The 18,513-nt window shown below is 35.1% G+C and overlaps 1 protein-coding gene across 1 annotated transcript; it reads right to left on the bottom strand.

The window, feature by feature from the left end:
• Positions 1-1,042: 1,042 nt before the first annotated feature.
• LOC143560201 (U1 snRNP-associated protein usp106-like) lies at positions 1,043-7,125 on the bottom strand. Its single transcript, XM_077048554.1, has 13 exons — positions 6,920-7,125; positions 5,210-5,262; positions 4,863-5,031; positions 4,689-4,752; positions 4,468-4,547; positions 3,712-3,865; positions 3,539-3,600; positions 3,364-3,438; positions 3,198-3,256; positions 2,750-2,831; positions 2,583-2,626; positions 1,839-2,087; positions 1,043-1,688 (listed from the first exon to the last, which is right to left on the bottom strand). Exons 1-13 carry the CDS (start codon positions 7,064-7,066, stop codon positions 1,670-1,672), a joined length of 1,257 nt encoding a protein of 418 aa, XP_076904669.1. The 5' UTR covers positions 7,067-7,125; the 3' UTR covers positions 1,043-1,669.
• Between the last annotated feature and the right edge of the window lie 11,388 nt (positions 7,126-18,513).

An 18,513-nucleotide genomic window follows, 5' to 3' on the forward strand; every position in this document is an offset into this window, starting at 1 on the left:
TTAAAGCCCGGTTTTTATAACTTATAACAACCTCTCACATAAAATCTTATTAGTTATTTTCATATTTTGAAAAGAGGGGATTGAACTTTTTACCATTTGTTTTCTTTTTCCCCATAAAGTGATTGAGACGCCTTTGCCCTATCCCCCCACCCCCGGGCCCAGGCGCGCTTCGATACAAACCTTTAGTTATGTTGTAACACGAAAAACAAGTTGGACACAAATGCCATTTTTTAATCACATTTTTTTCTGGAAAATTGTCTGTTCTATCATATTTAATACAACATGTAAGGTTCAATGTATAATTGTGAAAAACACATTAGCAGACAAGCAGACAGATTAGACATTAAAATAAACACAATTTTAAAAGAAAAAGAATCTCTCTAAAGATAGGAGGTTTTTTAGTACTGTAGTATTTTAAATAACATTTAAAGTTGTGATTAAAGTTGGCTGATCATAGATGGTTTTTTCACATTAAATGCATGTGCATCTCAAAAGTTGTATGGAAACAAATAAATAGTTAAGAAAAGAAATGTAACCAAACATTAAATTACTAATAAAAATACTGCTAATGTATTGAAATAAATTCGTTGCAAAATCAAGAAAATAAATTTTAAAACCAACATTGGTGAAATCTATAGCAAAAAACGAAGAACGCTAGTTGAATTTAGGTATTCACTTATAGTGTTCTGAATTTTCAATGTGGGATAGAGCATAGAGGAGTAAAAGATATATATTACAGCGCGTTTGTAATTGAGTTTGAAAACAAATTATTGGTTTATTGATTTTTTCAAAAAGAAATATGTAAAAAATTGTTTTTTAAAAACCATAAATTATGGCTTTTCAAAATAGCTTTTTGAAATAACCAATAAGTCAATAGACTACTTTAAAACTCGATCCTAAAAAAGCTCTTAGTAGAATTGTTTTTTCAAATTATTTTGATTTGTTCTTTTTACCCTTAAGACACCATAAAAAAAACTAGCAAATTTCAATCAATTTCCAAAAATGCACTAATTGATCAATTATAGATCAAACAAGATTAGGGATCGTAAACGATTTTCTTAGCTTTTCTCATGAACTTAACCGTGTTTAGATATATAAAACAATAATATAACTAACAAATAATAAAACAAGCTCGAGCTTCTCGAGGGAGCTCTGATAAGTTAAACAAGCTAGGCTCACATTCAAACTCGGCTCATTTACACACCCATTGCCCGGCCCGCTTTGACAAGTATAATGCAATTGCCTCAGGGCTTGCTACCTTCATCCTAATACCCAACCATACGCAGGAATATACAATATACACTTCTAAAACGTATTACACTTTAAACGTACCATTTAAAGAATAAGCGAAAACCCCATGAGCCCAAATGCACGCCCAACTCGAATACAACTAGAACCCTAGAAAAATATATTAAAATACTAGCTAGTACTCAAGTAGAACCGCAATCCATAAACGAAACTTACACTTACACTGAATCTGACATATAGAGCTGCTTCTACAAAACATAAAACAAAAACCCAAAATAATAACAAATACATTTGTTCTAGTAAAACCCGATTAATTCCACCATTCAATCTGAGGTTAAAACACCAACAACCAACGATTTATAAAAAATGTTTTGTGCAGGATTGAGAAAAGATAACCTTTGTTCATCCGCTTCATTGCATGCTAGTACCGGTCATAACGCCTGCACACAAGTTCAACCATCATTATAAACAGTGATACAATATTATCTAGAAAGGTTATATTATTCGACCACTTTATAATCAAATAATAAAAAAAAAGTTTATCTCAATTCCACGACATCAAAAGTGAAGATAATAAAAGAAAATCAAACCTTGGTCGATCATAGTCTCTGACACGGTCCCTTGACCGTGACCGTGACCGTGATCTATGTCGGCTCCTTGAATCGCGATCTCTTTCTCTATCACGGTCATGGCGGTCATAACCACGACCACGGTCGTGATGCCTGTCACGGTCTCGGCTCCTACGGTCACTATCACGTGTACGGTCACGGTCACGACTACTGGCTCGGTCACGGTCTCTGCTGCCTTCTCGTTCAATATCCTTGCTTCGTTCTTTTGATCTAAGCAATAAATTTAAAAAAAAAAAGGATTCGATCCATTTATATATGAATGACTAAAAAAATGCAAAAAAAAATATGCTATATTAATAAATGTGAAGGTTACCCGAGTATTCAACTTTTTTCATTAAAGTCGAAAGTCAATTTAATCTACTTCATAACCAAATATCTTTTTTATTATACCAATTCCAGTAAAAAACATGCAGGATGACAAAAATGCCCTTAAAACGTTGATTAGATAAAAAAAAGGTTGATGAATGATCAACATGTTATAGAGAATAACTGTTCTTGTAATACGGTATTTTCGAAAATTTACATGTTTTGGTTGACATTGGTATCATGGTATGCATGACCTAACAAAAGTTGGCCGAGATGATAAAGTTAAATACTTGGGTTAACATCCACATACATTATACCAAAAAGAAAATAACTGTTTGGATAACTTTTATAATTTTATTAAACCTACTTACTGTTACAAACAAAAGAAAGCAAACTTACCTTCTGTCGTCTTCCAGGACCTTCCTTTTATTGGTTCTCTCTTCCTGACATATTAATATCAGATAAATTACACGTTAGAGCTTCAAAACACAAAATACAGCCTTAAAACACAAATGATACTACTAATAACCAGGGGCATAAAAGTAAATGGTCAATCAATAAATTACCAAAAAATCGGCTAACTTCTCACGGATTTGCATATAACCAAGGTGTAGCTTTCCTCCAAAATGATCCGCTAACCGACGGTCACTGAGAAGCACGTTAGAAAGTGAAATAAAAACAAGATAAAGAAGAACATAAGTGCATAACCATCATAAATTATAACTAATAAATATTAGAAGATATTATAAAAACAGTCCCATAATTCTTTGAGCTAAAGCAGGATGATCAACAAGCAAGCATAGTATAGACTATAGAAATTAAAAAACGCACATTCTTTAGCAGCAAAAGTTTATCCTCGTAAAACTGGGCCCAAAAGCCTGCTGGTGACAAGGAGGTATAATCACCATGTCAAACACTGAAGTTACTTTAAACCTTAAATACTAATTTTTCTTGATCCTAAATAACACTATTTAAATTTCAGTCTTCACTGAATAATAAGAACTTAAATTTTACCTGTCGTAAACACTTAAAAATGCTCCACAAATGTCACAGACACGCAACTTCTGATCAGTCTGAAAAACCACAATTTAGTAAGCATATGAAAAAAAAAATCAGTTAACAAATCTATATGCTGTTTATATAAACCAAGCAAAATAATCAGAGGCTGTAGATATCTTACAACTCGCACATCTGCAGCATACTTAGAGGAGTCTGTAACGGGTTCCTGACGAGGAGGCGGCAAGTGCACTGAAAGCTACAAAAAGAGATTAAGAAAACTCAGAATAAGTACACAAGAGAGTAAAATAAGAAATAAGCGATTTAGTTTATCATTCTAGAATTTAGTGATAAAGAACCTTTTTAAGTGCTTCAGCCTCTTCAAGTGCTTTTTGTGCTTCATCCAACATTCCTTGCTCGCCTAGAAAATGAGAACATTTATTACAAGGTTTCTAACAAAATACACACGTAGTGAACAAATAAAATATATGAATTGTATTTTGATAGATTTAGAATTAAAAATTCAACTTACCAAGATCTTCTGCTTTTTTGAGCTTCTCATTAATTAACTCTTGAGTGCGGGCATCAGGAATAGGCACAGGCAACGGTGCCAATGTTGGAGGGTTTGGAAGAGGGGATGGTAAAGAAGCCCGATCTTTGTTAAACGCATCTAATAAAAGCACTGACTGGTAATAAAATAAACAAAAAGCCACCAAAGATCAGCAAGTGGGTGTAAGTTAAAAAACTGGCAATTCATCAAATTCAACAAACAATTTATTACATGTATACTCAAATTCTGCAAATTAGAAGTGACCTTTAACATTTTAATTGTTTTAACTCTTGCTCTTTCTAAAAAAAGCATACTTAACTATTTACAAGGAAGTCCAGAAAATAAGTTTGTCTTTACAGACTTGAATTGACTTTTTATCCCATATTCCAATTGGTTTTGAAAAATTAACAGCTTAGAAACAATTTATCTTAATGGCAAGTTTCGGTTTTTTAAAGATAATCTTTTTTGCATAGGAGAATATTCAATAAGATTTGAAATCCATTATCCATCTAATACCAGCCAAGAGAATTGCATTTGGAGACTAATACAGAAGCTATACTCTTAAAAGAGGAAGTTTAAGGAATTCATGTATTACAATAGTCATTTGATTAATTAGATTGCTTATTACAAGAGTAAGTTTACGAAGAAGTGTTGAATAAAGCATGTTTAACAGAAACAAAAAAGAAAGAAATAAAATAAACCATAACACACGTTTTCGCAGTACAAAAGAAAATGTACCTGTTTGTCTGCTCTTTGAGTTCTGAGTTCTTCAACAATCTCCATAGCTCGAATCTTCATATCTGCTTTTCCTTCAAGATCTAAAGTACCAAAATTGAAAATGATAAGCAAAGAAATAATGAGACATCATAAAATAAATATATAGTTCACACATCATGAGATAGTAGTGTAACATCTATTAAAGGCAGAGCAAAATTTTAATTGCAATCGACCATATTTACCATATTGATCAGCTTCTTTCAGCTTCTCCTTTATCTGCTTTGACAACTCAAGAATCTCTGGTGTCTGCAATTTCACAAATCAGCAAATTAAAAAAGCATGAACTGATATAAACATGCATACAGAATTACAGATAAAGGATGATATGCAAAAATAACCCAATAAGTTCAACCTACCTGTGTAACTTCTGTTACAGATATAGCAATAGCTGCTTTAGCATCCTCCTCACTAAGACGTTTAAGAGCTCTTGCAATTTTTCTGTCACATTCAACAATGAGTCTGTCTATAAGATCCTCCAATTCCCTATCATAGTTATCTTGACCTTTTGCCTTTGCTTCTTGGTATCTGATTACAGTTAAGTAACACTGATATTCAAATCCTAATGTTCAAACTTCAAACTCACATATATTAAGATGGTGGTCTAAAACATCATAAAAAGTGATCAACTTGAGATATCATCTTTTTAGCTTCTAGATGATAATCAATATGAAAGTTGATAACATAAGGGTGAGAAAAAGGATACTCTTTTCTCAGCTGAAATGAGTGAACCTTCGGGCATGGTCCCATGTCCATTTTCTGTAGTTTTAAACATAAGAAAGTTGAGTAAGCATCACAAAATTTGTCAGCTAAAGAAAAACGGAAAGCTGAAACATGTGCAAAAGATGATCGTAGCATGAAAAGTTCTGCTTAAACATATAATAACATGAAGTTCATAAGGTCAACAACTATCATGTTCTTGTTTACATTCCTAAGTTCGCTCGGTGCTAAAAAGTGTCGAGTATTACAATAAATCCCTATAGAACATTCAAATATATCCATGACTTGGAAAATAAAGAAAAAATAAATTCAGGTTGAATCTTTCCTCTTCTATTTTGTTTTCAGGCTATACATACTTTAAACATTCAAACATATTATTAATAGAATTACCTTTTTAAAATGTCCTAAATTCAATGTTTTCCTCTGTTTGAGACAAAACTATAACACCAACTCAAAATAAAGCCAAAACAACAAACAACAAGTAGAACTCTGCTAAATTTATTTTTCATGCTTGCAGAAAAGTAACATGTCTAACAAAAAGCCAAGTAAGATGTTTGAGCTGAATTCTCTTCTATTTTTTGTATCAATACTTAACAAGTTGAGTAGTAGAAAAAAAAATAGTAAAACGATCCCAAAAAAAGCTCAAAAGTCATTCACTATCATCCGAAATTGGCATCCTAACGCTTCAAACTGGTAAATTTGTATTAGCTTCCATGATTTACATCTTACTTTTCTTACAAAGTTAAAAACAATTCAAAAACCTGCAGTACACATGACGAAGATTAAAAGTGCAAACGAGCCGAGCCGACACATGAACTACTCGAGATCGGGTCAAGCTTAAACTGGCTCGAGCCTTATAATAAGCTTGTTTGATAAACAAATTCAAGCACGAGCTTCACTTATCGAGCTTAAGCTGGCTCGCGAGCCTGAACAAGCCTATGATTTATATAATTTTCATTTCAATGTATTAAATATACAAATGCAGCATTATCTATTATATAATTATATATAAAACTATAATAAAAATAAACTAAATAGTACATATTATGCTATACACAAAAGATATAACTGAAAATATATAAGACAAACTAAAAATGTACATAAATAACAAGCAAGTCGAGCTCAAATATACGACTAACGAGCCGAGCTCGAAATACAATCAGATTAGCTTCCATTCCTCACTCAATAACGAAATATATTATCTAAAACTCAAAGTATTCAATTCCGCGACATATTTTGTAATATCAACAATAACAAGCCCTAACACGCAGTTATTATGCGTCGAAATAATTAACTGGCTAATTAATTATTCGAGTATAACTTACAGTGATTTGGAAGAGTATAACTAAATCGAAGATATCATGTTATACACAAAAATTATAACTGAAAATATATATTAACAAACTAAAAATGTACATAAATAATAAAGTAATAAACAAGTCGAGCTCAAGCTCAAATACATGACTAACAAGTCGAGCTCGAGATGCAACAAAAAGCATTATCTAAAACTCAAAGGATTCAATTCCGCATCACCCGATTCAAAGGAATTCAAAATTAGAATTCAAATTCTATCAATTCTTATAACATATTGTGTAATATCAACAATAACTGAATAACAAACCCTAACTATTAACTAACAGGCTAATTAATTGATTAATTAATGAATTAAACTATTATTGGAGTATGTATAGCTTACAGTGAGTTGGAAGAGTTCGTGTGGACAAAGTCCGGCTAAGAAGAGACGGCAGACGTCACGGTCGTAATACTTCCGGTTGACTTCTGTGACGTCACCGTTCCGATTGGCTCCCATTAACACGTCTAACTGCTTCCGTATTGCATCCATCGGTTCGTTAGGGTTTTGGTGTACGGTTTTCCGGTCAGATTGTTTGTGAACCGAAGTGGATCGTATAATTGGTTAATGTGTGTATGTATATATGTGAGGTACTGAGGTTATGTGGTGTTGAACCGAAAGTCAAGGGTCAATTACTTAATACTAGAATTATTTAAATGAACTACTGGTTAAATTTATCATGTCGGGATACACTTCACTTGTCGAATCTGTTCAGTTCAAGGATCCAACTAGCCTCTCATTATGTCGCGGGCATGAATCGAACATGAGTCTCATGGAACATCAAGTCTCTCATTTACCACTCCATCACAAACTCATTGACATAACTTAAATTAAAGTTTAATATATATAATTATTTATTTTATAGAGAAAAGTTAACGTATAAATGAAATTAACGTGCTAATTGTAAGGTAAAAAAGCAAATGTATTAGATGACAAACGAAAAGAAAAACACACTCATTTCTCTCTTTATAACTCCCTTGAGGTAGAGGGGTGTGACTTTCCATCCTTTGGCGAGGGTGTGGCTTTCTAAGACCACCCTGTGGGGCTCCAACGGATGATGTGGCGGCCCCGGTGGGCGCTCAACACCACCAAGGGGCGTCTTTGGTGGTGGGGCGTCGGTGGTCAAGGTGGTTGTGAAGCTGGGTGCGGATGGGTCTTGGATGGTGGAGCCCTCTCTCTCTATCTCTCAAACACACATACATACATATGAATATATATATATATAATGGGCGCCTTTACCATAGTGGTGTTGAACCGAAAGTCAAGGGTCAATTACTTAATACTAGAATTATTTAAATGAACTACTGGTTAAATTTATCATGTCGGGATACACTTCACTTGTCGAATCTGTTCAGTTCAAGGATCCAACTAGCCTCTCATTATGTCGCGGGCATGAATCGAACATGAGTCTCATGGAACATCAAGTCTCTCATTTACCACTCCATCACAAACTCATTGACATAACTTAAATTAAAGTTTAATATATATAATTATTTATTTTATAGAGAAAAGTTAACGTATAAATGAAATTAACGTGCTAATTGTAAGGTAAAAAAGCAAATGTATTAGATGACAAACGAAAAGAAAAACACACTCATTTCTCTCTTTATAACTCCCTTGAGGTAGAGGGGTGTGACTTTCCATCCTTTGGCGAGGGTGTGGCTTTCTAAGACCACCCTGTGGGGCTCCAACGGATGATGTGGCGGCCCCGGTGGGCGCTCAACACCACCAAGGGGCGTCTTTGGTGGTGGGGCGTCGGTGGTCAAGGTGGTTGTGAAGCTGGGTGCGGATGGGTCTTGGATGGTGGAGCCCTCTCTCTCTATCTCTCAAACACACATACATACATATGAATATATATATATATATAATGGGCGCCTTTACCATAGCGGGGCATTATTGGATAGGGCTTCGAAGCCCCCGGTGCTTACGTGGCGTTGACGTGACACGGTGGATGGGCTTCGAAGCCCCCACCATAGAGGATGGTCTAAGTGGAGAGGTACGAGAGCGACATGGGGATACCTCTCGTGAGTTAGAGTAAACACGACCAAGGAGATGATGGAGAAGTGGGAACCACCCCCACCCCCCGGAGCGGGGTTAGGGTGGGGGATGTTGGTATCGGGATAAAGATACGGAACAACATTCTTATTTCTTCATCTTTGCATTCCCTGTCCTCTAACAATACAAGTTGTTGTTCTACTTGTATTTCACCGTCCTTGTGTCCATATTCAAGTAATTTTGTATGTAAAAGTGTCTATCAATACCAATTTGTTTAAGCGGCTTTAGAGCAACTCTTTGTATTTCACTTATATGCTTATGACAAATCGTGAACTGTGTAAACCATTAAAAATTATGAGTTGTTGGAATTCTACACACGTCCTAACATTCAATTTCCAATCCATCATAGATAAATTCAATATGATCTTATATGTGAACACAATATTCCCGTCATATTATGCATCTCGGCGATGGCCCAATAAGCATCGCGCAATGGATTGTTTATAGGGAAAATCAAAATAAGCGTTTATGAAAACGTTTTTCAGGTTTTGGTAGCCATTTGCAAGAAATTCCCAAAAGAATATGTATTATAAACTAGTCGTGACTAGTAGTTTATGATTACACACGATTAGTTTGTGAACCAGTTAAAACTTACCATGTGCCCTTAAACTAACTGTAACGAGCAGGTTCACTAATCATATACTCGTCATGACTAAATAAGTTTCATGCCTCGTAATCAACGCCAACGAGTAATTCATAAGTCCTTTAGTCGCGCCGACTAGTTTACCTGGTTTACATTCCTTACACGAGTAGTTTATTAGTAGTTAACTCGCCACGACTAGTTTAACCTTACAATCTACTCGTCGCGACTAAAGAACTTATGAATTACTAGTGGGCGTTGATTACGAGACGTAAAACTTATTTAGTCGTGACGAGTAATTGGTTAGTAAATATGCTCGTTACGGTTAGTTTAAAGACACGTGTCTAGTTTTAATTGGTTATACAAACTACTCGTCACGACTAGATTATAATACATATTCTAGGAATTTCTTACAAATGGCACCTAAAACCTGAAAAATGTTTTCATAAACACTTATTTTGGGAATTTTTCCTTGTTTATATGATTTGTCAAGGGTACAATACAATGAGAATGTTTATACGATCCGTCAAAATGAATGGATGGATTTGACAAGAAGTATTTCATAAAGTAATTTTAAAAATGGTCTAACTTTTTCAAATAACTTATTTGCCCGTCAAGTTTCTAATATATATGAATTATGATACTTTAATCGTGCTTGATAAGTAATTTCTTAATACTATTGAATTAGTATATTGAATGAAAGATGTGGAGCATATGTGACATGTCGAGATTAATGGTTGTATGGAGGGGTATTATGCTACTTATTAAATATTACAAACATTAAAATGTGAGTTTAACATTTAAAGAACACTTTTGTAAGTGTGGAGTTTCTTCATTTTGTCAAAATATGTCATATGGCCTACAATATAGATATAAGAAATTTTTGCATCTTTCGGTGGGTATAAAGTTACTTCTCTTGAAAATTTGAGATGATAATCTTTATTGATGTAATTGACCTTTTGGCACAATAAATATCACATGAGTGATGATAATTAAGGTTTAAAATTTTTGAAGTCGCGTGTTCGAAATCTGAGTTAAGGGAGTTTTTTCATAATGGTGGGGTTTCCTCCTTGATGGCGTTTTCGGTGAGTTAGGCACGAAACATCAAAATTAATATGAACGATTGAGACCTAAACTTCGTAGGGGCACAACTTAGTGTAAGGTCAGGGGGGATCCACCCACACATGTCTTCGTCAAAGCATCGCCTTGAGGATAGTTACAAACACTAACGCTGTTAACAAAAAATTTCCATTAATCATGGAAGCATGAAGCAGAAGATTGCATGATACCTAAATGTAATTCCTTTACACGTTATGGTTGATTTGGTTTTAGTATTAGAGAGACAAATAGGTAAACTAAAATTGAGATTCATTTAGATTTTGTTTAAATGATAATAAGGACTTAAATGCTAATTCAACAATTGTTTAATTGGATATTTGGGTATAATATGATACGGTCAAAATGTCTCATTTTTAAATAAGTTTTCACTTCCGACCTCGAACTCAGAAAATATTTTCATTTTAAAACCCACAAAATATTTACTCACCGAATCCAAACACATCTAATATATACATGATATATTTTTGTCGGGTCTAGACTTAACAAACTTTGCATGGAGGACCTTGTTGTAACTTAAAACCCGTTTTCATAAAGTTTTCATAAAACTTTTAAACTAAAACTGAAAAAAAAAATAAAATTAAATTTACATTAAAATTTAAACTAAGTTTAACGAAAAACAAGATAAAAAAAATTAAAAATTTACAGACTAAAAGAAAATAAAAATAAAGTTTAGATAAAAATTAAGCTAAATAAAAGAGAAAAAAATAAAATATAAATAGCATAAAATAAAATTCAAAAGAAATACAAGTTAAACTAATTTTAGCAAGTAAATTAAAATTAGATAAAAATTAACATGAACTAAAATTTAAAATTAATATTATATTAATCATATTAATTAATTTACAAAATAAGCTATTCATACTTGTTTTTTGTGAGAAAGATCTCGATATGGAATCATATTGTCTATAGTGTCCTAGATCACACTTCTATTTGGATATTATTATGCCAAGAACCCAAAGTCGATTGTAGATATATTGGTTCACTTTAAGCTTAACAAGTATTTTGATTTCACCGTGATACGTTAAGGTACAATTTGGCACAGTACTTGTGTGGTCCCCTGTTAATCTGACATGTTACAAACTCCATCATACCTCGGGCATACTTTGTGTTCATCAGTAGCACCCAGAATTGACTCAGACCCCCTAATGATTGATCAAAACATTTTGAGCTTCATAGACTTTTTGCAAACTTTTCTTTCAAACAATATGTAAAGGTTGAACCATGGACTTACTAACATTGTTGACTTATGCCTTCATATAAAGTGTTTAGGACTTACTTGTTTGCCCCACGTTACGTGGTTCTAATATACCCCTTTTTGTTTGATAAAATTATCAACATTTTTGTTGTTGATTTTTGAATACTTTTTGAGTATCTTGCAGTTTTTCTGCTTTTTCAATAATTTTTTATATTTTTCAATATTTGAAGCTAAAGCAAGAAATAATTTTCATTGTGACCAATCACTAACGGGCTCGTGTATGACTGACTATTAGAATTTTTGCCTTCATTAATATGACTTATTTGGAGTCGGCAACCACTTCATAAGAGTGTAACCACTAGCAAGGGCATATATTTAAGTTTATATCACTATGATACTTACTTATTTGTTAAGCTTATCTACACATCAAGCAATGATCTCGTTGGTTTTTGATCTACTCTTTTCATGTGCTAGGATCACCTAAGACAATTTTCTATCATTTTTCAAAGGTCGGATCAATTTCTCAAAATTTTCTAATATTTTAATATTATCCGACTCCCTCTAAACAGGAGCTCCCTCTAAACGAGAGATTATACTTTTAAGGCTTTTTGAGGTTTTCTCAAATAAAATAACGAATATATAAAATATTTTTGGAAGTCAAATGACTGAATTTTTGATTTTCTTAACAAAAGTAAAATCTTTTTGGTGAGTAACGACTCATTTTCTCCCTCTAAAATTGTGACATATTAAAAATATTTATAATTTTATATACAAAAAGATAAAATAAAGAAGAAGAAAATTTAAATGAAATTCAAAAAGAATATTTAAAAATAAAACAAAGTTTAAAAAAGAAAAAGTTTTAAAACTTAGAACAAAAGAAAAGTTAAGTTAGAAAAATTAAAATTGAATAATAAATTTTTATTTTAAATAAAATAAATAAAAGAAAGATAAAATTAAAATAATTTTAAGATTAAATTAAGTAAAATTAAGATAAAAGTAAAAATAAAGTAAACTGAAAAATAAACTAGTTTTAAAAACTTAAGTTTGTTCAAAAGAGATCAGGCCAAGTGACTCAATAAGAAACAAAAATCGGGCACGATCAAAAGCTTTGGTAAATAGGTTGGCAAAGTTGTAATCAGATTTGACCTGTTCTACTGTGACAAGCTTCCGGTCATAACAATCACGAATAAAATGTATTCGGATGTCAATGTGCTTTGTCTTAGAGTGCTGGACCGGGTTTTTCACAATACACACAGCTGCATCATTGTCACACTTAATCGGGGTGTTAAAGAAATTCAAACCGTAATCCAACAGCTGATGTTGGATCCAAATGACTTGAGAACAGCAAGCGGAGGCAGCAATGTATTCCGTTTCAGCAGTGGAGGTGGACACGGTGACTTGTTTCTTGCACTGCCAGGAGATTAATCTGTCGCCCAGGAACTGACATCCACACATCGGACTTTCGGTCCAGATTGCATCCCGCATAATCACTGTCGGTGTAAGCGTGTAGTACCAAAGGAGAGTCTTTGGGATACCAAAGACCTAAGCAAGGCTTTCCCTTGAGATACCGGAAGATGCGCTTGACAGCAATTAAGTGGGACTCTTTTGGATTACTTTGATATCTGGCACACTGACAGACAAGGAACATGATGTCCGGTCTGCTGGCAGTGAGATACATCAGAGAGCCGATCATAGATCTATAAAGATGTTGATCAACAGGAGTTCCTGATGGATCTGGAGCAAGCACAGGTCAGGTAGCGATCGGAGTGAGAAAAGGAGAAGAGTCTTTGAAACCGAATTTCTGAACAATGTCCCGGACATATTTCTCTTGATGAATCAATATACCATCGTCCTTTTGTTCAACCTGAAGACCCTAGAAGAAACTCATTTCTCCCAACGAACTCATCTCAAACTGATTCTGCATGACCTCGGCGAACTCTCTACACACAGCTTATCTGAAGTAGATCCAAAGATAATGTCATCAACATAGACTTGGACAACGATCTGATCGTCCCTTACCTTCTTGATGAAGAGTGTTTGATCGATAATACCCCTTCTGTAGCCATTCTTTAGCAAGTGGTTTGCTAATGTTGCATACCATGCACGAGGTGCTTGGTGTAGGCCATACAGAGCTTTGTCAAGACGGTAGACATGATCGGGATGATCAGGATCCTCAAAACCTGGTGGTTGCTTCACATATATCTCCTCTTTGACCTTTCCATACAAGAATGAAGTCTTTACATCCATCTGATAGACTTTGAAATTCATGTACGAGTCATAGGCTAGAAACAAACGAATTGCTTCCAACCTAGCCACCGGTGCATAAGTTTCATCATAATCAAGGCCTTCACGCTGAGAGAAACCTTGAACTACCAATCTTGCCTTATTTCTTGTAATAACCCCTTTATCATCCTTCTTATTTCTAAACACCCACTTGGTACCAATCGGTTTCTTGTTCGCAGGCATCTTGACCAATCTCCAAACTTGAAGCTTCTTAAATTGTAACAATTCTTCCTGCATTGCTTCAACCCACGAGTTTTCCCTTAGGGCCATCCTGTAGTCCTTTGGTTCAACCTGTGAAATAAAACAAGCAAACAAACATCTGTTAATAGTACCGGATTTTCTTCTTGTTTGGATGCCGGCAGATGGAGAACCGATGATGTTCTCAGATGGATGACGTCTGTGAACGAGTGTCTGAGGGATGTCTTCAACAATGGTCACTAGTTCGGCTTGAAGGTTTACGATGAGACTGTTAATGGGATGGAAGATACGAGGTGCACCTTCCAGAACATCAGCAGTTGATTGAACAGAGTTGGTTTGATCAACTCTGTTTTCTTGATTTTTCGGTTCTTCCCAAAGTTCCTCACCATAAGGAACAATGATTGTGTTGATTGTAAACAATCTGATGCATCTTCAACTTCTACCAACTCAGTCGAGACAGCAACTTGTGAAGTGGCTTGAGGAGCTGCCAGAGGAGCAGGATTGTTTACAATTTGATTATTAACTTGAGGAGGAGGTTGAAAGATAGGTGGAGCAGGCAATGGCAGATAAATACACTTCTGACAAACTGTTGACCAGTGTTTGCATCAACAAAGGGTCTTGTGATGAAGATGGAACTTGAGTACTAGCATGATATGAAATAGACATGCCTCGAAACTGATTAAACAGACTGTCATAGTCAAACAACCAATCTGGTTCCGTGTGAGCGTCAGTAGGATTTTGCTCTTGCCAGTCAACATTGTAGGATTCCAAGATCAGCGTTGTTTTCTTGTTGTAGACTCAATAAGTAGTTTTGTTGGATGCATACCCAACAAAATAACACTCATCAGCATTTTCAGAAAACTTAGGATCATGCTGAACACCCGTATGGAGTAAGGTGCAAAGACATCCAAAGGTTTTGAAGTAGTTGACCAGCGGCTTCGTTTTGTAGTAAACTTCATACGGAGTCTTCTTCACACGCTTGTTGATAATCACACGGTTTTGGATGAAGCAGGCCGCGTTGATGGCCTCACCCCAAAATAACAGAGGTAATTTGGAATCAGATAGCATTGTTCGTGCAGCTTCAATCAGTGTTCGGTTTCGTCTTTCAGCAACTCCATTTGTTGAAGAGTGTAAGGTGCACTGAAATGACTTTCTATTCCATTGGAGCTGCAGAAGTCATCTACAGATCGGTTTCAGAACTCAGTTCTGTTGTCTCTTCGAATACACTTCACCTTCTTGTCTGTCTATCTTTCCACCAAAGTTATAAACTTGATCAAAAACTGTGCGGTTTCATCCTTATGCCCTAAAAGGAAGGTCCAGCTGAAACGAGAAAAGTCATCAGTAATCACAAGGCAATGGGCTTTTCGGCCGATTGCCATAGGAGTAATAGTACCAAACAAATCCATGTGTAACAATTGAAGAATGGAATCTATGGAACTTATCGTCTTGGGTTTGTGAGGGAGCTTGTGTTGCTTGCATTTAGGGCATGAAAGACATTTTTCAATGCAAGAGAAAGATTTAACAGGAAATCTCCTCACATGTTCCCCTTTAACCAATTTGTTTAGATTCTTAAAATTAACATGACCTAGACGACGATGCCGTAGAGATGAGTCGTTCTCCGAGGCCTTAGATAACAAACAAGAGGCAACTTTACGTGAGTAAGAACTATTCATGTCTATTACATAAGAGTCATTGTGCCTCGGAGTACGCATCATAATCCATTCTTCTGGGACCTTAAAACCTGGTTTTAGAATCAAGCATTCATTTTCGGTGAACAATGTGGAGAACTGTTTGTCACAGATCTGAGAAACGCTGAGAAGATTGTGGTTTAATTGTTCCACCAAGTTGACATCTTCAAATGTTAGGACTCCATTTGACACTTTTCCTTGTTTTGAAATATTTCCACCCATATCTCCAACAAAAGAAACGTATCCGTCATCGAACGGTTTAATGTCAAACAGCAAGGATTCGTCTCCTGTCTTGTGTCGGGTACAACCGCTATCTAAATACCATATACTATTTACAGAACGTCTTGGCTGACCCTACACATTAGCAGTTTAATTAGATACAGGTTCCCGAGACTTAGTTGTCTCGGGAGGGTCAAATGTCCTTTTTTCTCATTGTTGTTTATGAAGTTGTGGGACGTGTCAGAGTCAGAAGAGCAGTCCTTAGGATTCCATGCACGAGCAGGTTTCCTGTTTTTAAAAGATTTTCGATACTGTCTCCTTCTTTGTTTTAAAACAACATCCTCAGTTTTTTCAATCTTTAGATGTCTTTTCTGCTTTCTTTTTTATGAATTCTTAGACCTGTCGGTCTTTGAATTCCTTTTTTCTCTCTCCTTCTTCGTTATCCAAAAAGGAGGTTTTTCATTCTTTTTTACTTTTGGATCTCACGTCCATTTCACTGGCAGAACTGTCAGGTTGATCATTTCTATTCCTTGAGCTTGGTTTAGCTCTGGATCTGAATTGATTAAGCCGACTGTTCTGATCATCTCACGTCTCATTGTTGTTTATGAAGTTGTGGGACGTGTCAGAGTCAGAAGAGCAGTCCTTAGGATTCCATGCACGAGCAGGTTTCCTGTTTTTAAAAGATTTTCGATACTGTCTCCTTCTTTGTTTTAAAACAACATCCTCAGTTTTTTCAATCTTTAGATGTCTTTTCTGCTTTCTTTTTTATGAATTCTTAGACCTGTCGGTCTTTGAATTCCTTTTTTCTCTCTCCTTCTTCGTTATCCAAAAAGGAGGTTTTTCATTCTTTTTTACTTTTGGATCTCACGTCCATTTCACTGGCAGAACTGTCAGGTTGATCATTTCTATTCCTTGAGCTTGGTTTAGCTCTGGATCTGAATTGATTAAGCCGACTGTTCATTTTTCTTTTCATATCATGCCAGTTCTTGCAATGTCTTGCAAGGTGAGAAGGGTTACCACACACAAAACACAACTTTCTTCTATCTTCCCTATAGAAACCGTCAGAATGATAATACATGGGTTGTGGCGAATAAGGAGATGGTTGTACGAAACAAACAAGCTGTCAGATCTATGACCTCTATCATCAAAAACATTTGTATAGAAAGAGTTAACATAATCTTGTGGATAGTAACCATAGTAGCTATTATCAAATTGATTGTATAGTTGAGGTTGATAATATTGATTTGTGGATTGATAAAAATTGTTTCTATGAGGTGGCACATATTTACCAGATGTACATGTCTTTTCCTTTTCAAAACGATTTTCATTAATTTTAGTTTCCTCAACTTTACAATCTTTTGATGAGCAACTGGGTAGGTTAGTATTCACAGAGATCTTTTCATGCACAGTTCTATCAATAATGGTTTCATCAAAAATAGTTTCACAATCACTATCTGAAATAGAAACTTCATTTTCATTTTCAAGAGGCGTGCCAACATGAACACTCTCATCAGATACATCATTGTTCAAAATATTTTTGGAAACAATATTATTACAGACAGGGTAGTTAATAGACGAATCAAAAAAGCAAGTTTTTATCTCCAAAACCCATGTTTGTTTCCATACACCCACTTTCTTCTACACAACCTCCTACATAAGATGAATCATTATTAGGATTAACCGAAGAATTAGCTGAAATAACAATCTTGGGAGCTGCAAGGACAAATGTCTTTAATATGGGCACATGACCAATACCATAGACCATTTCTTCCTCAGGAGGAGAATTAAAATCAAGATGAGGAACGCTAGTATAGTTATTGTTAAACAGTGGAGGTACAGCAGAACAATCATAGCCTAAACCAGTCTTTAATCTTAATTCTATTTGTGACCCAATAAGTTTGTTCAGCTTTTCGGTGGCTAACTCAAAGTTTTCTATGGCAATCTTCTTTTTGGTTAACTCAATCTCTAATTTAACAATTTTGGCGTTTAGTTCAACTACTTGATTTTCATGACGTTTTGCTAAATTTCTAGCAATTGAAACTTGTTCCCTAAGATCGGCCATATCATTACCATGAGTGTTAATTCTAATAGTGTAAATCTTTGCAGCCTTTTTAAGATCATCATTTTGAACTCTAATACTATCAATTTGTTCAAGAATTTTAGCATTATGGTTTCTATTGTGAAGAACTTTATCAATACATTCTTGAGAGCAGAGTTTGTGTACCTCGGGAATGAGAGAGGCAGGTGTGGGAATCCCGTCGGTGGTGCTTGAAGAGGTACCAGCCTGATCAGTGAATGCCATCCCCGCAAAGTTCAGAGGATTCTTTAACTCTTCAAATTGATCTTCTTCCCAATCAGGTACAGTTGAATCGACATTCCTAGCAATCATCGCCTTGGAGTTCAATTCGAAGTTCCCTTTTGATGAGCTTCCTTGATTGATTCTAGGGACCATTGGCTTCGATGAGTAGTTTTGGATGATTCTCTTACCAGACTTCTTAGTACCTTCATTGTCAGACATCTCGGTGATCTTGATCTCTCCCACAGCCATTGGAGGAGTTGTCATTCACGAGCAAAGTGACCAGGCTCCCCACAGTTGTAGCAC

The sequence above is a fragment of the Bidens hawaiensis genome, unplaced genomic scaffold (genome assembly GCF_021521415.1).
Source record: "Bidens hawaiensis isolate Kalapana, Puna unplaced genomic scaffold, B.hawaiensis_p1.1 tig00020232_1, whole genome shotgun sequence".
Classification (NCBI taxonomy): Eukaryota; Viridiplantae; Streptophyta; class Magnoliopsida; order Asterales; family Asteraceae; genus Bidens; species Bidens hawaiensis.